Source organism: Pseudorasbora parva, chromosome 6, assembly GCF_024679245.1.
Source record: "Pseudorasbora parva isolate DD20220531a chromosome 6, ASM2467924v1, whole genome shotgun sequence".
Taxonomy (NCBI): domain Eukaryota; kingdom Metazoa; phylum Chordata; class Actinopteri; order Cypriniformes; family Gobionidae; genus Pseudorasbora; species Pseudorasbora parva.
The window spans coordinates 16,261,700-16,284,139 of record NC_090177.1 but is presented as its reverse complement, the minus strand read 5'-3'; the positions used below and the strand labels follow the sequence as shown (position 1 = coordinate 16,284,139).

General features: G+C 37.6%; 1 protein-coding gene across 3 annotated transcripts in view; it reads right to left on the bottom strand.

Moving 5' to 3' along the window:
- The window catches only part of plxna2 (plexin A2), a 280,272-nt gene that overhangs the window by 110,102 nt on the left and 147,730 nt on the right, over positions 1-22,440 (bottom strand). For all 3 annotated transcript variants that reach the window (XM_067445796.1, XM_067445798.1, XM_067445797.1), the window contains exon 5: positions 7,490-7,590. In XM_067445796.1, coding sequence (XP_067301897.1) covers positions 7,490-7,590 — 101 coding nt within the window. The remainder of the gene's footprint in view (positions 1-7,489; positions 7,591-22,440) is intronic.

The following is a 22,440-nucleotide window of genomic DNA, read 5'->3' as shown; positions in this document are numbered from 1 at the left end:
AAGACATTATTGAAACGAGATGAATGTACACAAGCAGCACAACAAACAAACAACCTGCCAAAAGCTTGGAGTCACTACAATTTTAAGGAATTAATATTTATTCAATGCATTAAATGCCTGATGCATGATATATCGGTCACCATATCAGTATCAGCCAATAAATGCTTATTTTTAATGATATCCTTATCGGCCTAATAAGAACATTTGGCAGATATATTAAAGCTGATAAATAATGTATTATTTCCTCTAGCAGAGATACTTCAGATGCGCACTGTTCACCATGATCGTTTTGAATTGCTTGAAATATGATTGGAATCACTTCAGAAAAGGAATATACAGTTCAGTGCAAAATGTGCATCTCAAGTCTGTTATATAGACTACATAAACAGGCTATCTGCAGGTTTCACCCAGTCAAATTTAAGACTTTAAGACATTTTTATATTATTAAGATATTAAGATACATTTTTTATTAATTTTTTTAACAAAATGACAGATTTTTGTGGTGGTCATTTACAGAAATTTGTGAAAGATTTGCATGTTTTTTCATAATTAGGATGCCTTACCATATTATTATGTTAGATGCACAAGAGTCACACTTGGCAATAAAACAAAGAAAATTCATGGATCTTTTTGGTATTATAAAAAAGGCTGGTCCAGTGGTGTGCTATCTAGCTATCACGGTTGCTAAGGGTGGGAAATATGACCAAAATCGTATTGCTTAATATATGTAAACAGTTCTTATGTAATTAAGTAATTTATTGGTCAATAATAAAATAAGCTTATAAACTTAATGACAATAGGTTAAATAAATAAAACAGATACAAATACAAACAGTGCTTTAAGTGTAAGTAGCATTACTCCCAGTGATGTTTTTTTGTGTAACTTTAATGACACAGACAGAAGTGGGCATAGGCTATATTAGGTTGCTTTCACTTTAAGACCTAAAGTGATCAGATCCAATACTGACATGTCCCAAAAAAAATGTACACGCCAACCGCTAATCATTTTAACCACTAATATGGACATAATAATGTGTGTAATAATAAAGGCACAACAACACATACGACATACTCACGCGAGTGCTGACGGGCGGCAAACGTGTACACAGAATCCAAAGCCAGTCTGTGTCGAATTAATTTTGTGGTTTACATTGCTTAACTATTTAACTATATTAACTATTTTTAGTGCTATCAGGCATATCATACATTTATTCAGTCATTATGTGAGATGGCAGGTGAGAAAGATTCACCATCACTTTCACAATCGCGGAACTTGAAGTACGGGAGATGTGATTGAAGAATAAAATGAGTCTCGCGCCAGTAATACAGCAAACTATAGTTGGACTAGCGAAAGAAAGAAGTATAACACTCCGGAATAGATACACACACACACACACTCCAAAAGCGCTGCGGAAACATTTCAATAAGCAATAGAGGTAGTGTTACATGGGCATAAAAAACTTAAATGTCTTAAATTTTGAAATGTAAGACTTTCTAAGACCCATTAGGTGCCCTGATAAAACTATAATAAGAACATCATGGCTGTTAATGGTGAGACTTTTGTTTTTGTAATCAGGCTCTCAAATATTATATACAAATTTGGATTTGGATTTATCGGCCCTAAAATATAAATCGTTATCGATTATAGGTATTAGCCAAAATGTTCATATCAGTGAATCCTTAATTAAACTGATCAAAAGTGACATTGAATTGATAATGTCATTGAATATTTCTTTTTTTAAAAGCTGCTCTTTTGAGCTTTCTATTAATCAAAGAATCCCCCCCAAAAAAAGGTTTCCACAAAAACATTATCCAGCACAACTGTTTTCAACATTGACGATAAGAAGAATTGCTTCTTAAACAGCAAACCACCATTTAAGAAAGATTTCTGAAGGATCATGTGACACTGAAGACTGGAGTAAAGATGCTGAACATTCAGCTTTCACCTCACGGGAATTAATTACATTTTATATAAGATATACTCAAATATATTCAAATAGTAAACCGTTATTTTATGTTACAATACTATTTCATCTGCTCTCGTGCTTTAATGGTCCCAGAAACCAATGAGTTGATCTGAAGAAGTATAAATGTATCATCAGGATTTCTTATCTAATCTCCAAAGACCCATATAGCACCTTCGAGAATCCCACACAAAAGAGAAAAAAAAATGCTTCTTGATTTAAAAATGGTGTTTAATGATGAAACTGTGCTGCAAAGAACCATTTGCAAATCTATCTTTATAAAGTGTATAATGTGCAAAGGAGGAGAGGCTAGAAGACTAATGAAAGCATGGTAGTAGATGTCAGCAATATCTCTCTCTCTCTCTCTCTCTCTCTCTCTCTCTCTCTCTCTCTCTCTCTCTCTCTCTCTCTCTCCCTGCCGATCAGATGTGGAAAGACGGACTCCATAGGGGCAGTGAGGAGTGAGAAATGAGCAAATATGTGTGTGGATCTGGAATTAGAGCGAGCAGCAGAGAGGGATGTTAATTTCATTAAGAGAACACTGACTGTGAAAAAGCACTCGCTGTAGGGAGGGAGGAATACTAGCGAGACTGGAGAGAGAAAACGAGATCATCTAATACATACCATGTACTGAATGATTACCATATAGATACACCATATTTATATGTTTCTCCCATAAATATGCAACAAAAATAGCAATAAAAATGTTATATTTTACATTTATATTATGAATGTAATATTTAAATGTATTGTTTTTATAATTTATATATATATATATATATATATATATATATATATATATATATAATTATAAATATTTGTTTTAAAATATGTAATAAAATAATATGCTACAAAAATAAAATTAATATTTTAAATAATATATTAAATAAATAATATTTAATATAAGAGGTTTTTGTACTATTAAAACATCCTGCAAGTTTCAGAGTTTAAACGTCGTCCTCATCATAAACAAAGCTGGCTCTTTTGGATATTGTGGGATTTCAGACATCACACAGGCGAATATTTGGATATGCCTGCCTCCAGAGCAGGATATCAACAAATAGTTTTACATCATCGTCCACCAGATGCAAAAAGAAAAGCAAACATAAGCCATTATAAATCACTGACGCTGTCTACACTGAATACTGTATACAGATATCTCACATATTCAGGGTATATGCATGAGTCCTGAAGTTAATTTCAATACCATTTTAAGACTTTTTAAAGACAGTCTCAAAATATTTTAAGACCTCATCGCACTTCAAGTTCTAATCGGCAACAAACCTTTAATAAACAGTTGTAGTCGAATGCAGACTTAAAATCTCTATCATAGGCCAATTTTGTATTGTTTATATTGCATATCTGTTTTACAATGTATAGAGGGCGACACATCACCTAACTGTGCATTTCGCAAAATACATGATGTCACCCATAGACAGCGCTCGCAAGGGACGGAAATTAACTTTTTTCAAAGTCTACCACTCAATGTTTTTACCAGCCACTTTTTTGTTTTTAACAAATTAATACTATAAGCTCTACAATACTTAAGCAGTTTATTTAATCTCACGTCTCAATGAAATACTGACATTTTCACGATGATTTGTGGTCTTTTATGGCTTCCAGTTTTATGGTTTTTAGTCCCAAGAATGAAACTATTAGTTTTGGCATCTTTGAAGCGTGTTGACAACATACTGAGCAGAACATTGTCAGTAGGGATGCACCGAAATCAAAATTCTTGGCCGAAACAAAAAAAGAAGAAACCAAAGCCGAAAACTAAAAAATAAAATTCAAACTAGAATGTTTAACTCGACCTCACTCATGTGTACATTAAATAATAATGTACAGGCCTACTGGCCTGCAGAAAGGTGCAGAAATTGAATAAAGTAATCAAATGTAAAATAACTGCATATTTAACTGTTTAAATGAAAGATTAATCCTTATTAAACTTACAAAAGCTATTCAATCAAGAGCATTGTTTAATGTAAAACTAAATATAAGGACATCCCTCAGGCAGCAGTAAAGGCTACTGCGCCTTTAAGACCTGATGCAGGGATATGCTCGTCTTTCTCGACTGTGCATACTATACAGTTCACTTAAGGCATATTCAGACTATGTCTGCTTGGATACTCATCAAGATGGACATGTTGACATACTTCTTGTGTGAGTTTGTCCGTTTAAGCGCAAGACTTGAAAGAGAACTCAATATTGGCGCGCTGTGAGACTCGCGCGCGCTCTCGGATAATGCACAGCATCAGATCTTCTCTCAGCGCGCGCGAGTCACACAGCGCGCCTTCACGCGAGTGATGACGGAGAAAACGACTGGTTATATGCGCACATACGGCAGCACTGGCATGCATTGAACAAAGTTTACAAAGAGGTGAAACAGCTCAGTAGGTGAAGCGAGTTTACCCGCCACAGCTCTAAATCAGCCGCATTTGGCTGGTGGCGGTGCTAATGTCCATCCCTGGTGCGCGCGCTCCGAGCCGATCTCAGACTGAGCGCCCCGTTGTTTTTTAATACTTATGGGGATGAAAATAAATATATTCATAAATACTTTTTGGAGTCAAACTCTTTTGACAAAGCTTGAACACAATACTTTCAAAATTTAAGACTTTATAAAGCCGTGATAAGACTTTTTAATACTTTATAAGGGTCTTAATTTTCCCAAAATTGATTTATCACCTTTTAAGACTTTTCAAGACCCCGCGGATACCCTGATATTCCACACATTTAAATGTCAGAAACTGAAAACATCTGTCGACAACTGGAAAGATGGAAGAGTGAAAGAATAGCGCTGGACAATATGACCAAAAAAACAAATTTCGATTATTTGAACAATTATTAAGTTTTTGGCTTTGTTTTGGTTTTCCTCATAGTTTACAGTAAAGATTTGTTTCTAAGAAAAGAGTGCATTTCTTATCTTTATAATTTTAAAATAATTGAAGGAAATTAAATTTGATGTTGGCTTGAGAAAGCCTGAACCCTGAGTCAGGTTGCTTTGGGCAGAGCCATGGCAAATATCATATTGCTCCGACATAGTTATTGTCATAACATTTCTTTATTTGAATGCATTAATGAGAGAGTGATTGCGCTAGAGTCCGCTAGAGGGCGCCTATTCTAAAACAAAGGTGTAGTTTGATGATGCCAGGTTTGAGCGCAGAATCTTGGGACATATGGTGTTCACCTCACAGCCAGCGGAAAATAGGACTCTGGCAGAAATCATGTTGATGGATGCGGTTGTTAACGTTACTGTAATATGAAGCAGAGCAGGACCGAGTGTTGAGGAGCTGAGCACGACTGCAGGAGTGATTGTGACACAAACACACGGCTCACGAGCACCGGGACTTTTATTATGAAGGGACACAGTCGCCAGCGCAATTTCTGCTTATCCGGTCATGAGTATGAGGTAATGCAGCTGTTTATCATATTAGATACATTTAAGTGCGTTTCTGCAGAATAAAACCATAAACCGAGTAACACAGATATGACGCAATTGGGAGGCGACTCCCTCAGACGTTATGCTCAGACATCCCGGCTCCTTGGTTAAAATAGCAATTTTCACACAATTTACACAGTTGGAAACATTTGGGATATTGTAAGAACTCAAATGAACAAAATATATAACACTGGCCTAGTGGTGTTTGGCTATTTTACTGCAAAAACAATACATAGTGCACCTTTAAAATGACAAATAGGCCTTCATGTTTTCATTAATACATGGTTACCAAGTTTTAGTTTTAATTACTTAAGATCAACCCTCTCTTTTAATTTTTGCAACCATCTAAAAACATGGTTGGGGTTTTACTTTTGCACAATTTTTTGCCACAGTTTACACCATGAGATTATGAATAAATGCAGAATTTGCATTTCAAAATTGTAATTGTTTTTGAATTATTAGTGTGATATATTTTTCAGTACAGTATAATTTAAACATTATCTACACGTTTACAGAAGAAAAGCATATCTGCAAATTTTCCATTTCTGCAAACGCTGGTGTTTGGAGTTTTTATTTAAATTATTTTATGTAATTGGCATATTATAGGAGCCTGTGATGTTTGATGATGGGTATGTTTTATGTTTCTGAGGCTCTCAAGAATGTGTGCAGTTATCACTTGTAGCCAAAAACACGGGACAATAGTACTATATTTTTATCGACATTGATATTATTAACGCAATAAATACAGAAAATATTGTGATATATTTTAAAGTCCATATCGCTCATCCGTGATGGGGAGATACAGATTTGATTTCCTATTGGAGCCTGTTTTTAGCGGCCGTGTTTGAGGTTGCCGCTTGTTATTAACAGGATTTAAAAAAAACAAAATAACCGAAAATGACGTCAGTTTAGATTATATTAATCTTCCAGCCCTATGAAATAATGTTTGCTTTGGTGCGTCCTGTTAAAACAGCTCATTGGCTCATTTCTCTAGAGAATTCAGAAGGAAACCATAATCAGGAACAATTAGAGGGTTTATTTTTAAAGGTGTCATTGTAAACGAGGTGCAATGTAATGGAGATTTCTTTGCTGACAGATGAAGCAGCCAACTGCTAGCAGCTACATCACAAACTGTAAGTACACTTTTTCATAATGTATTGTCATTAAATGAATTTTATATTAATAATGTTTTCCTTTGAGAAGCCGCGCCATAAAAATGTATAATTTTAGACATAGGAGTCAAAATGAGGGGAGGATAATTTTTTTCTTCACATCTAAAATTGTTTTTTGTGCAAAAACTTTATTAACACTAAGGGAACCTCAAGAAACGTAATAAAATAATTAGAAAAATCCAGGTCATGACCCCTTTAAAAATAGTTAATTTCAAATAATGCCAAGGTACAGTAGTAGCATGACGCTTTCAGTAGTTTTGGCAAGTGAATTAATAAATACATAAGATTGTCTGTACAACACAGCACGGTATATTTGAGACTGGAATGTTGTCTGTATGACATGAGCTTTAATACAGCAGAAAGCCCCAGAGGGCTGATGGAGGAATGTAATCCTGCCGCGCTGACGACACACTGCGACGGAAAAAAACAGCCCCATGCTGAACGGAGACACACAAATACCGCTTGCTTTGCCAATTATTTGTCCCTGTCCTGTCGGGAGTCATGTAAATTACTTTAAGTGCACTTTTCCAAGGGAGGTACGCCTGCCATTACAGTAATGATGCCAATGGAGGGTTTACACACCCCTACAGGAGAGAAGCCAACAGCACAAAACCACTAAAAGATGACGGACTCTGTGCTGTCAGTTGTATATTGTTTTAGCAACATTCAATTCCATATTTTAAAGCACAAAAGCGTCTGAGGATTCAGCAGTGAGAGATATACACATCTGGATGCAGTTGCGCTAGACCGCCACCAGAGGGCAAACAACCTCTGTGCCATCTGAGAATGATCCCTGTGATCATTTCGAAACTATTCAGAATATATTTCAAATGTTATGGAGACTGTAGTCTTTAAAAACACAAAAGAGCATTGATTCACACCACTAACAGTGTGTGTAAATATAAAGAGGGAACTTACATGTTATGCAGCACACACCAGCCACAGTGAGGATCTCCAGAGCTCAGACACTCTCCACATGTGCCGTACTGCTCACATGACTCGATCGGCACTCGTGTGACCTGCAGAACAAAGCAAACAAGGTCTTGAGAGAAAGAACAGATGGAACATATTCAAAACAAACTCTATCAGCCCATTTGATGGATATATGATATTGAAGTAACGTTTGAAGTAATTGATTCTCAACCGAGACTGGGGTGGACAAGAGGAGGGAAAAGTGAGGCAAGAAAAAGAAGAAGAATGATTTACTCCCAGAGGGACGTTTTTGTTGCTCAGATGTTGCTCTTTCATACCTTAGAAGACATCTAGATCAGAGGTCTTCAACCCTGCTCCTGGAGACCCACTGTCCTGCAGAGTATAGCTTCAACCCTAATCAAAGACAGCTGAAGCTAATCAAGATCTTCAGGATCACTTGTTGAAAATACACAGACAGGTGTGCTGAAGCAGGTTGGAAATTAACTTTGCAGGACAGTGGGTCTCCAGGAGCAGGGTTGAAGACCTCTGATCTAGATGTCTGAAGTTATGCCATTATGCATCAACTTCACCACAGATGTTTCTTCTACAAGTCTTTAGAAATAGGCAAGTTAAATTATGTTGCCCAGATAAGATGGTTCTGGAAGAAAATCTGAAATATTCCAGTTCTTAAAGGGGTACTTCAGCACTGGGAAGATGAATCTGTATTTAAATTGGGTCATTAAAGGGTTAGTTCACCCAAAAATTATTTCATTAATTACTCACCCTCATGTCGTTGGACACCCGTAAAACCTTCGTTCATCTTCGGAACACAAATGAAGATATTTTTGTTGAAAGCTGATTGGTTGAAGGCTTCAAAAAGGCCTCCATTGGCATTCAGTACATTCCCACTCACAAGACCCATAAAGGCACTAAACACATCGATACAAAGTCCATCTCACTACAGTGGCTGTACAATCATTTTACCTTTAAAAGTGCCTTTATGGGTCTTGTGAGTGGGAATGTACTGAATGCCAATGGAGGCCTATCTGAAGCCTTTCCCAGACATCAGCTTTCAACTAAAATATCTTCATTTGTGTTCCGAAGATGAACGAAGGTCTTACAGGTGTCCAACGACATGAGGGTGAATAATTAATTAAATAATCTTCATTTTTGGGTGAACTAACCCTTTAATGTAATAGAAATGTGAAAGTATTTTTTGAATTTGGTGCTTTCTAGACTGAGAAAGGACAGAAAATGTATTTTTGTCTCATGGGGATTAAAGACAACAATTCCCAGAATGCTTCGCTGCCCTACAAGGCCACTCCCAAAGCCACCGCTACTGAATCACTGATCCCTTTCCCACCGCGTTCATCTTCATAAAATCAGTTCAGTTAGAGAACAGACACTACAATTAAAAACTGAATGTGTCTGTTCAATATGATGTGATTTAGCTGCTTAGGGAGTGTCACAGCACAAACGCTGCAGGAGTCAGATTACATTCACCGTCATGAATGAGCTGAACGAGCTCTCGTGATGAGGTAACATCACTGATACAAATCATGTTTCTACTGATACAAAGCCATATGCTGATCGCTGAAGTAACCCTTTAAATAAGATTATCAATGTTTTATTGCAGACTTTGGTATCATGGCAAATGTGACCAAATGTTCACTACAAGGTCTATAAGCAGAAGACATACAATTGAGATATTAGTCCATTACTGCCTTTGAGAAATAACTTATGGCTTCTATTTTATCTACATTTCATCTCATTGCTGTCTCTGAGAAAGCCAGTTTTCATGTGACAGTTGCGCATGTGCACAAGAACATCTGGTTGTTAATGTATCCATGTGTTTCCTTTGAAATGCAAGTCAAGGAAACACGGTTACGTTCGTTGGTAAAACCTGTACCTTGTGTGTGTGTGTTTATGCTAATAGAAACGGACAGACGAGAGGAAACAGGACACAAACAGCTGTGCTACTGCCACTAAGAGGAATAACATCGACACAGTGCTCTTTCGTGTTTGCCCAGTACACCTGTTTAGGTATGAACATGAATATGAACACACACACCGCTCAAACATAGGACGCAATATGTACTTTATACTGGATACTTACTGGATATGGATACTTTTTTAAGACAGTATCCAACCTTAGATCTATATACATTTGATATCGTCCATTAAACGCTCTGTAAACTGCTTGTAATTGATACATTTCACAACACAAATGTATTTACAGTAGATATCTAAATGAAGAAATGTATTATTTCAGTTTTTTTTCTGAATTATAAATACTATAAGGTATGTGGGACTTAGTTATCATCCTTGGTGTGAATGGGCCTTAACTCATACCCATACCCCAATGCTAACAGAAATATTTCTGCACTTGCACAATAATGATGCTAATACGAATAATAAATGAAATATTCAAATTTGAAAGTATTCTTTAAACCATTAAAAAATATATATTTTGTTCCATTATACATTTTCACAAATTAAGACCTCCCCAGATGTCCCAAAATAGAGGTTATGTTACACGTTTCTGATGAGACACACACATACCGTACTGTATACACTCAAATAAAAGTGATCGTATCAAGTTTTCCTCCAGAGTGAGAGAAAGTTCAAAGACCATTAAAAAAAACAAAAAAACAAGCAGCATCCCTGGCAAACATGTGCTATCACACACACAACACACACACACACACACACACACACACACACACACACACACACACACACACACACACACACACACACACACACACACACACACACACACACACACAATCAAACACACCCCTAACACCTCAGAGATGAGTGCTAACCAGATACACACACACACATGCCCACTACAACAGACTCGAGCCTTATTTTGCCAGCTGACCCACAATGCCCCTCTCCACTCCACTCACACAGCCTTCTGCTCCCCACTTGGCATGCTGGGGTAGCGTCGCTGTGATGACCGGGCCACAGCTCTGTGATTTGTGCCTGTGCTTGTAATATCTCTTTTATCTATTGATGTATTTTCAGGGATTTGCTTTCATTGCCAGCGCTGGAGTCTGTGATGTCCTCCCTTGTTGCTGAGGGGATTTTTTAGGGTGCACCTGCATCCTATTAACACACACAAGCAGAACAGGAGAGTGAAGTCATTGAGGATTTTGGGACGAATAGCATTTTTTATTTCCATTTTGCTTAGCAACGTGTCTGACTGAAGTGAAAGGATGGTTTTATGTGGTCAGGTGTGCTGCAGAGGAATAACCAAATTAAAGCCTCAATTTCATACATGAATTCTAAACCAAATTTCCACAAATGTAATAAAACAAAATTTGTTTGACAAATAAGACTGTGTCACTTACTGCTCAGAATTTGGGCACAGCATCAAGCTTTTCGACGGTTATAGTCTTGTTTTATTCTGCTATTCATGACAGGGTCAAAGGGTAGGATGAAGTGAGAGACAGTTTTAAGATGGATGAGTGGGCACACAGTGTGTGTTTAGTGAGAGGGGTGGAGAAACACGCAGGGTTCTCGCTGTGTGTGTGTGCGCCTGCTGTATGGCCGTGTTAAATATCATTAATGTGTGAGGGGGTGGCCATCCACCTGTCCCCGCGACACACAGCTCCAAAACAAAGACACGCATTCAACCTCCCGCTACCAGCGTTGTTTCCACCACAACATGGCTGCGTCGCACACACACACACACACACAGTTGTGTTTGTTGTACATACGGTGTGACTTTGTGGCAAAAAACCTGAGGTGTCCCACAAGGATCCGTCCTGTTCCCTTTTTCATTTTCACCCAGCGCCCCCTCCCTCATTTCTCTTTACTTTTCACTCACTCGTTGCCCCAGGACAAACAGGTGGTCAAAAGTAATGAGTCCAGCACATCAGCGCTGCCGCCCAGCCTGACGACAAACAAGCCCACCAGGGGCTCCGCTCACAAAGCAACAACGGCCATACGACGCTGGTTCAACATGGGCAATAAGTCTCACTGTTACACAACACTGACTTAGAGCCAGACTAACAATCTCGCAGATACCAGATGATGCTGTCTTGATGCCAATGGTCACCAAATGATTTTCTGGAGTAACACTGAGATAGAAAGACTTTCTTTTTGTATTATATGAAGAAAATGCAAGCAGCACAAAACCCTCCACAACGCATTGGTTTGAGTAGCTGCCAGGGCATTACTATGCAGTTGCTAAGGTGCTCTGAGTGGTTGCTAGGGCATTTGGGGTATTTTTTAAGTATTTAAAAGAGCCCACCGCCAAGTCTCTATGATATTCTGGCCTCTGGATATGGCTCGGGTTCCTCCTTGAATGCAAGTCTGTGGTATTTTTTTCACCATTTTTATCAGTAGACAAAAATCTAAGTTACTTGCATACATACAGTGCAAATATATATATATATATATATATATATATATATATATATATATATATATATATATATATATATATATATATATATATATATATATATATATATCGTAGTAGTAATAACAGTAAAGTATGCATAATTACTTGCAACTAACTCTCAATCAAACCCTAATCCTAACCCTAACAAATATATATTAACAAATATAACAGTTGATGGTAGCCTTTGACTTCCATAGTATTTTTTTGGCTACCAGCATTATTTAAAGGTCATTATATGTTTTTTTTTATTGTTTTATAATGTTTCCTGGGGCGTACTTATATTGTTAGTATGGTTTTTACATCAAAAAATGTCATAATTTAGAAATAAAAGGCATTTTTTTCTATACTAATATTAGCCCTCTGTTTAGAATGCTCTGTTTCAAGAGGCGTGTCTGCTGTGAGTCTTCAGTGAAAACACCCACTGTTGTGATTGGCTGACATCTTTGCATTTGGAATGAGATTACTTGCGGAGGGGGCGTGGTTTAGTCAGGCACGAGAGCTGCAGCAGAGCTGCAGTCAGTGGAGCCAGTGGAGAGAGACAGAGAGAAACGGAGCTGGGGAAAGATTGCTGAGAAAGTGTTATTGTACCGAGTTTTTGAGAGTGCGAGTTTATTTTGTTTGTATCTGAGAGCTCTGAATAAACATGAGTTAACTTTGCAACGTTATTTCTCTCACAAAATGCTTTCACCAAAGCTAACAACAAACACGACATCGACATGAATACAGTAAGAGCTTCAGTTGAGCATAATGAGCAGCGTCATTCAAACGGGTGATTGACCAATCCGAACATTATAAAGAGTATTCCTTGAATAACAAATTTATTTCATGCTTCAAACAGAAATGACGTGAAGAAGTTGATGGTTTTAGTCACTGGCTTGATTCACTGATGCATCAAGACGGCCAGTGGCGGGACTGACAGTTTTAAACGATTTAGAAAGAAAGTCTGTGTGAACTTGAATGCTTAGCTACACAGCAGAACTCACTGATCCCAGATCAGGCATTAATGAACACTGTTACTCACTGTTTGTGGCGGTGCTGTTGAATCCGTATGGTAAAGCCTGTGCTGCTGACGTCCACTGATAAACTGACTCCTTTCTCTGCTAATTCTCTGGGCGGGCAAAGCAGAGGAAGGGGCGGTAACCTTTCCTGGTATGACGTCATAACAGGAGAATTCAAGATCCGCTTGTCTGAGCTCTCATTTTCTCAAAGGCAGAGAAAGACAGCTAGAACTCATTTTACACTAATCAAAATTTCTAGCGACTTAGGGACAACATTCAGACTAGGGGAACTCATATTAATGTTGAAAAACCTCATAAAATAAAAATGTCATGCCATGGGACCTTTAAAATATCATTGGTTACACTTTTAAGTTGTTTGAGGTTGTCATTGATACAGTGTAATTATATATTTAAATACACAGTAATATTAATTAGCAACCTGTACTTACTATATTGTTAGGGTTAGGATTAGGGTTAGGTTGAGAGTTAGTTGCATGTAACTATGCATACTTTACTGTTATTACTACTATTACAAGGTACATGTAACGTAACAAGGACACTGTAAAATACCAATATGTGTTACCATACAGGTTCGGAACAACTTGAGGAATGATGACATCATTATTTCATTTTTGGGTGGACTATCCCTTTAACTTTGCACATTTTTTAAACCCATACACTAGAAATGGCATATCCAAACTAAAATAGATACAATTCATGAACTCTCTGGACCCCGAGCGTAACTATGGTCTCATTTGAATGAAGACACTTGGCATACTTGACACTTGGTAGTTTGTTTTCAGCAAAAAAGTCAGAATGAATTACAGTCATAAAGAATAATGATTATAAAGGCGGCTTGCATGTGCTTTTTAAATTTTGGGGGGCAAACAACCCAATTTAACATATTATTTTTGTCTATAGCACAACTTTGAAAGGGACAAGAATGACAAAAATCCTCCCAAATTAAAATGGCCATCTAATCATCACTGGATCACATTAGATTTCATTTTATAGACTAAAGAAAGAGAGGGAGATTTTTCAAAACATCTTCATTTGTGTTCCACAGGAAAAAATAAATGAGTAAATTATTACAGGTTTTTCCATTTTTGGGTGAACTATCCCTGTAACCCTAGCATGAACAATAGTACTAGTGATGCTAACTAAGTAAGGAAGATCTGCAGCAGTGTCAAACGCTGATGGAACGGATCAGAGAGGGGACAGCTGCACTGCAGGGTGACACAGCTGCCGCAGGTGCACATCCACGTCTGCACACTTGGCAGGACAATGTCAAAGGAGAAGATGGAGACAGCGAGACTTACTGACAGAAAGAGTGAGATGGATAAAGGTGTTATGGGGGTTGCGGGCAGGCAACTGGAGCAGCTGTTGACCAGCACATGCTTTAGTCAGTCAACACAGTGGGAAGCACAATGAAGCCCGTTTTCCCACTGAGAGGAGCTTGTGTTTGTGTGCGCGCGTTTGAACGGTCTCTCATTAAAACTTGAGTTTAACCACAGAACATAGAAACGTGGTTTTCATTTGGACAGATTTTCACTTTGATACGTTTGCTATAAAACCTAAAGCAATACGCAAGATCATATCATACGTTACAGTGAATTTACCACAGTAAAGGGATGTTGTTAGGAATGATGCAAGCAGTGGCAACAGCGATATGATAAAAGGCAGCAATGTTCAATAAATGATTATATTTATTAATATTTATAAAAAAGTTTGTCTTGTTAAATAGTCTTTTAGCAAATCGGCTTTTTACAGTTATCAAGCAACATAATGATCATTCTATTAAAGGTACTTATAAACAAACTTTTTAAAGGACTAAAAGGTATACAATTTGACCTCTAACGTGGTTTCTTAATTTATGCTGCAGTTTCTGGGTATTTACTCAGAATTTTAACTTGCCTCAATGTAAATCTTTGCAAACGTGTGTACAGAGCTTCTACATGGAAAAAGTCCCCAATGCTGCCATATATTATGTTTGTATGTGCAAGTATAATGACTATTTGTGACCCTGGACCACAAAACCAGTCATAAGGGTCAATTTTGAAAATTAATAAGCTGAATAAATATGCTTTCCACTGATGTATGGTTTGTTAGGATAGGACAATATTTGACCAAAATACAACTATTTGAAATCTGAAGGGGCAAAAATAAATAAATAAATAAATAAATAAATAAATAAAATTATATATATACTTTATACACACAATCGTCTTTAAAAGTTGTCCAGATTAAGTCCTTAGCAATGCATATTACTACTAATATTATATATATATATATATATATATATATATATATATATATATATATATATATATATATATATATATATATATATATACTGTGGCAAACTTACAAAAAATAATAATGGAACATGATCTTTACTTACTATCCTAATGATTTTTGGCATAAAAGAAAAATCAATACTTTTGACCCATACAATGTATCGTTGGCTACTGCCACAAATATACCTGTGCGATTTATGATTTACTTCTAAAGCGGCACATGCAATAAAAATAAATAAAAATAATAATAAAATGTATAAATAAATATAAAAACTAATTAATTAATCAGTATAACATTTTTGATGTTTTACTATATCATAGGAACAACCAATCAGCAACTACACTGATTGGTAAGTTGTGTTTTAGTTAATTAGTTAGTTTAATTCATACAGTTTTAATACATTGGCTTATAAAAGTAATTTGTTTGGAAATCATACTTCAGTAGTCATGCTGGCTATTTATGATATTTGAAGAAAATAAAAATAAAAAAGATTAAATATTTTCCTAAAAATGTCTCCAGAAAACATTAGAATACACCACAAACGCCATTAATCTCCACTTGCACTTGTGAACTTAAAGTATTAATAACAGCCAATTGGCTTAAAAGACAACTGTAGTTAGATTAGAGAGGAATTCTGGGTTCAGCCCAAACTCATGGTAGGACAGGGTGCGCGCCAACTCCTAATTTCCTCTTGAGCTCAGTAATTCTTCCACAGCTTAAAATGCTTCCAGGATGCTATCTGCTAATCTCTATCTGGCTTGAATTCTACATTTCCCACTCGCTCTGAAGCTGGCCAAAAATCGCCTGGAGACGAGACATTTAGAAGAAAAGAAGACGGAGTTGGCATTGAATTCTGGTCTTATTCACAAACAACACTCTTCAAGTCAAGCTTGTAACCTCCAAAGAACCTCAGCTGCTGTAATCCAGATCCCAGGCGTTATAATTACAACCGAACGGCTGATCTTAGACCTGTGCTTAGAATCTACAGTATGAGCTACACGGAGACTACAGTATGCTGGGCGAGCTGGGCGGCCACTTGCACCTGCCGGAGGAATGGAGGACCATTAGAGGGAAATATAGAATGAAAGACAGGCGAAGGGTCTGAGGTAAATGATTGAGAGCAGAAACGTGGGAGAGAAGGATGTATATGAGGGTAAACTGAGGGTAAAGGAAATCCTGTTCTTGTGTATCCAGACGTGATTATCAGCATACAGTACAGTCTGATCAACATTACAGCTTTTTCTGTCCAAAAACTGCTGACCGACAGGGAAAACTGTCTGAACAATATGCATAGTAAGTTCCAATGGACACAATGGATTTTGGATGAAAAATGTTCTGCAACTTATACACAAAAGAGAAGGTGAAAAGATAAATATAAAGGAAATACTGTATCTCATATATATTTTACTGTATTTTTCATTACAAAATTGTAGGCTAAAATAAAACTCTTGAATATCTCTCAGTACAAATTCCTCATTCCTGCAGCCTTGGATCGAAATATGACTTAATCAAAATAAACAGACTGATTAAAACATACGCAGTGTCACACACTGACTCCTTTTGTGTGTGCGCAGTACAGAACAGACAGTCCATGAAGGGTGGGCTTTCCATCTGAGCTCAAACTTAAGAAATCCAGAAGCCTCTCATGTACAAATACTGTATCCAGATGTTCGCACACAAACACACGCACGCTCAAAACGTTCACCAAATCCACATCTCGGTTGCCATAGAGACCATTCCAGGCATTGACCCCCTACCCCTCTCCCGGAGTGAGCCGTAAACAGCTGGTACCTCTGGGACACGCTGCCACCTACACACATATACACACACTTACACATTCATTTTTAATGTGAGATACTGAGCACTGCACCCACAGCAATGAGATCCATCGATCATGCCCCCTTTGACACACACACACACAGCGTGCAATAATCTCACTGACACACAAATCCATCTGCGCTCATGGAAAATCAGAGAAAAACAGCATCTTCATGTGTGTGTATGTGTGATTCATTATCCGCCTGCACACATAAATCATACATATCCCTTAAACACGCCCAGGAAATGAACAAAAACACTTTCATAATTATTTAAAAAACATGAAAAGTTTCAACAACTTGTTTTATTTTTGACGCATTTATTTTTTTGGAGTTTGGGTGCACTGTAAAAAAAAATAAAGAAAAAAAAGGTTCGTTTAACTGAGTTTATACAATGGAGGAAATTGGTTTAATAAATAGAAAATCAAAATATTATTGTATTTGAACAACATAAGAAATGTGATAAATCATGAAAAAAGCCAAATTTGACATTTCACTGCGTCATCACAAATAAAACATAAACAATTACCCAATATGCTTCTTAAATATTATATATTGTAAATTCTCAAAAATGTTAATTGTATTAACTAAAATCTTTAATTTCAAAGAACTAACAATGTGAAGGCAACCAGGTAACTTATTTTTTAAAATATTTTTTACAGTGTGGGACATATCAAATCTGATTTGACAAAATTTTGTAGAGCAGGATAACATCAATATTTTTGCCCTCTATTATTAGAGAACTTTAAATATGTACATTTTTATTTTAGATATAAAACTTTTCCAATAAATAAAAAACTTTAAAGAGGGATTAATTATATACAATTAGATACAATTATAATGTTATAAAAGAAAAATGTTTCACGGTTCTTGCAAAAATATAAATAATAATAGTAATAGGAATAATAGTAGCAAAACTGTTTTCAACAATAATACTAATAAGAAATGTTTCTTAAGCACAAATTTTATTTTTGATTAAATAAATGCAGACTTGGTGATCATAAGAGACTTCTTTCAAAAACATACGAAATGTTACATAATGCTGAAAGTGAATGTCATTCATTTTAACATTTAGTAATTCACTAGCATATATTAACTTAATTATGATTTCTTCATGGGATCTTTTTACATTTAGACACTCAACGTACACAAAGTCAAGTCAAACAGACACATCGGTCTTAAACACAAACTCTCTGGTGATAAATTTCTGCTTGGCTAAGCTAAGGGCAACGATTGACTGACTCTTATCCGTTCTGTGCAGTGTCTCTGTGGAGTCGAGCGGCCAACAAACTCTCAGACGTGAGGCTAATCTGACCCCTCTAATCCCAGCAGAGGTACAGACCGACACGGTCATCTCACACACACACATCTGCAGAGATAAACACACTCCAATCAATGAAGAAAGATGCTTCTTGTAGCCACATTGTGTACAAGGGGGCTAACAGGGTCATGCTAACCAGCCAGACCTGCCAGACACACAATTCGCCTCTACGGTAGTCGCTTTCAGAAAGACATATTATATATTCAGCAAACCCACTCCAACCGCAGCGCAATCAAACAAACACAGGTGTGAAGCGTAAGTTACTACACACACATACACAATTTCTTTGTTTGCACAACTCTTCCAGCCCTATTCTGACATCTCACTAACACTCACAAACGCATGAGTGTGTGTGTGTGTGGGTTGAAAACTCAATCAAAGCCTTCTTGATTGCATGAGGAGGCCTCTCTGCAAGACTCCAACGTTCTGTAGGAGAAAGATGGCATGATAGAGTGAGCGATCGAGAGAGAGAGAGAGAGAGAAAGAGAGAGATAGAGATAGAGAGTACATAAGTTCCTCAAAGTACATGAAGACAACGGCTGAAGCAAGCATCACTATTGTCACTCGTTTTTAGTGTTAGTGACTTGAACAAACCCCTAACATCAGCGCTGTAAACATGAATGATACTCTACCTTAACTTGGTAACCCATAATTTTCACATTGTTAGCACTTAACACTATACTTTACCCGCTAAGCTATACCAGCAGAGGGATCTAAGCAATATCTAGGTCTCTGAATAACATTCAGAGTGAGCTTTTCTAAATAGAGTGCCACAGTTCCCACACAGTTTTTCAGCAATCTTGGTTTCAGAAATATTTCCCCATTATTATTTTTTGCCATAGGGAGTTTAAAATCTTTAAGAGTTAGAAGCCGTGAACCAAACCAACCAGCTACAAGGTGATTCAGCATTAGAGTTAAAAAAAGAAAAAGTAATTGAAAAGCATAGAAAAAGACTCGGTTATATGTATAAAATGAGGGAAATAACTACAATCCCAATGAAAATATATATTAAGCACTTACCAGGCACTGATATTTTGGTGTAATTTGCTTGAGACAGATATGGAGGATTTTTTTCCCCTATAAGTAATGTTGTTTCCACCAGGAATTCTGCTTTTGAACACGAATATATAAAAAAAGAAAAAAAAAACCTGAAAACAACGCAGGCTGATGGCTTTAACAAAAGCATATACCATCAATTATCAACCTCACAGTAGGTCCGTCATTAAAGGTTTATAAGTTCTCATAAAATCAGATCCCCTATGGAGAAAACGAATGGGATTTTTTACTTTCAGAAAACGTTTCGCACTCTATAATGCTCTTCCACCTAGAAATCACTCATAATACCATTAGAAACATGCTAAAAACCCTTCAGATACGTATTGCAATGTGCTAAGTGCCCACAGCAGTTTGGTGTGGATGGGCACTAACATTTACATCATAAAATGTAAGAAACATGTTTTACGAATAAAATCTAGACGCAGCAGAAAAGCACAACTGATTAGGAACTATATTAAAGGCAAAAGTGCAGCATGTATGCTCATGGGGTGACCTTTGAAATCCCTCTCTACTCAGAACTTAAATGTCATATGGACTTTTTACTGTCCGACAGAATAATACACATAAATCAAAATGAGACAACCTCCCAGCTAGCTAGCTAACAATATTACACTGCAACAAATCACAGGCAGCGAACGAACTGCCTGATCAAATGAAGTTTTAGCTTAGCCTCAGACTGTTTCCGGAACACAGCGGATTTCAAAAAGCATTAGAGAGTTGTTAGCCGAAAATCGATGTTTATTTCTGAGTGATGTATCCTGTCTGATTGTGTTTTAGATGAAATGTGAAGGCTCTTAACCTCCGTGTTTGAACAGATCTCTGAGCCTCCTCAGCGAACCGTTTCTCTCCCATCAGAGCTATCTGGCCTGAACGTGTAGATTTAGCTCGACTGAAGCATCTCAACGCTTTTAGCACCAGAAGGGCTATGCAAGGTATAAAAAGCTATAAAAAGCTTCTGCAAGCCTCAACCATGTTAAATCTCATTCAACATACAGACACAACTTCCGTGACGGACTGTAAACGCACATCAGAAAGCAGACACATGGGTCTCACGGTGGAGCTGCCTCACAGAGCTCATGCTCAGTTGGGAAAGTACAGCCTTCACCCCAAGAAGAGTAGAGTACACCCCTATCTTAAAAAGATGACAGCTTTACAATCCTCAAAGGTTTTTTGATTAAAATAGCTTTTTAGCTGGTTAGCATTTAGCTTACTTCAGACACAACTTGCAATTTATACAAAACAATTTAGAGACAAAGCGCTTTTATTAAAGGGCTAGTTGACCCAAAAGTTAACATTCTGTCCTTTATTCAACCTTATACTGTTGCAAGCTTGTGACTTCTGTAACAAATCAAAAAATACTAAAGAGTTTTTGTTCACACAAGGAACACCAATGGGGTCCAAACCAACTATTTCATTGTATCAAAAAAATGACAAAAACAAAAACACTTTAAAACAACATATTTTGTGGCCCACAGAAGATAGTAATACAGGTTTATAACAACAAGAATGAATAAAATGGCGATATCATTTTCATTGTGGGATGAATTATCCCATTTGTGGTTTAGCTAACACCAGTTATAAAAATCCAGATAGCACACAAAAATGTACGCACTTTCCGTGAACTAGGTTAGAGTTTAAAGGAAATGCATGCGGACTGTAAAAGGGTTGGTGAGACAGACAGCGAGAGAGACAAAGAAGGAGTGGAATAATAGAGAGGTAGACTGGACCTGAGATATGGAGCTGGAAACTGCAGCCAGTCGATAGAGAGTGAGTACATCAATAATGTATGACTGAAATCCTCTCACCAGGCCCGGTGAGGAGAGGGGCCGCACGTGTGTGTGCCACATTATTCCACCATATTTCATGACTCGCACAGGCATATGTACAAAATCTCTGTCAGAGCTGACAAAATAGTGATCCACGCCGCCTCACCTGACAACAGTGGTATCCGCATACTGTGACACTAATGAGAGGAAGGTGCACAGGCGGCCTACGTTTGCCTCTTCGTGGAGGCGCAACACCCGGGCGCAGCTGCCGGGCGTGCCTGGAGCCCCCTCCGGGAGACCCCGGTAAAGCCCTGTAACCTGTCTGTCCGTCAGCCTGTCAATTAGCCCCTGACACCTCCTCTACAATACGCCAGGTCTTGAACTTTTTCTATTAGTCTCTAGGTAGGGGGCATTAGCTCATGGTCCCGGTCAAAACCCAACTGTCAGATAAGCTAACTGATGAGACCTACAAATGTGATTACCAGCCATATGCCTCCTCCTCCATCTGTGACAGCACGTTCAGACACAGAACCATACTTTAGGAATTAAACATGATAGCAATAGTTCATGTGTATTTTATATATTAGACGAAATCATGCTACTGGCTGAGACAAGGGACAGTCTGCAAGAAATTATCAACAGCCTGGACACAAAGGACAGCAAGATTGGACTAAGAATCAGTGGAGAAAGGAGCAAATTCATGAGAGTGGGAGGTGCACAGACCGACCTTCCACTGATGGATTTGACGTCACAACAATAACAATCGTTCTTCCGGGTGGAAAAAGCAGAAGCGTTCCTATGGCAATGCTAGTAAATTGCTTGGAAGGGAGACCTACCGTCGGCACTCGGCAGTAGCCTAATCTACATTTCAACAGTTGATTCAAAAACAGATGTGGTGGAAATTCAGACATAGTTATTATGACCATTGCGGGACTGATTCAGGAGATAGCAATACATGAAATGCCTAACCTTGCTCCAGTAGATGTAGCGCTAGTCTCCTACCATAATTTTTAAATGAGCCTCAGCCTACCATTGAGTAGTTAGTGACTGTTGCTGTTTGACTTACAATATGTTAGGCTATGGTAGATGGTCTATTTCCCTGTTATCTAACTAAAAAGGCTATGGTCGTTTTCCGTTGCTCGGATCGGATGGCACAGACTGTAGACTAGCGCTACTCAGCTAGGCATGACTTAAACTAAACTCGGCTTGGCTTCGGAGATACTGGAATCAATCATCCATCAACGGTAGCCTAAAACTATGTTTTGCTTTTCCTATTTCTTCCAT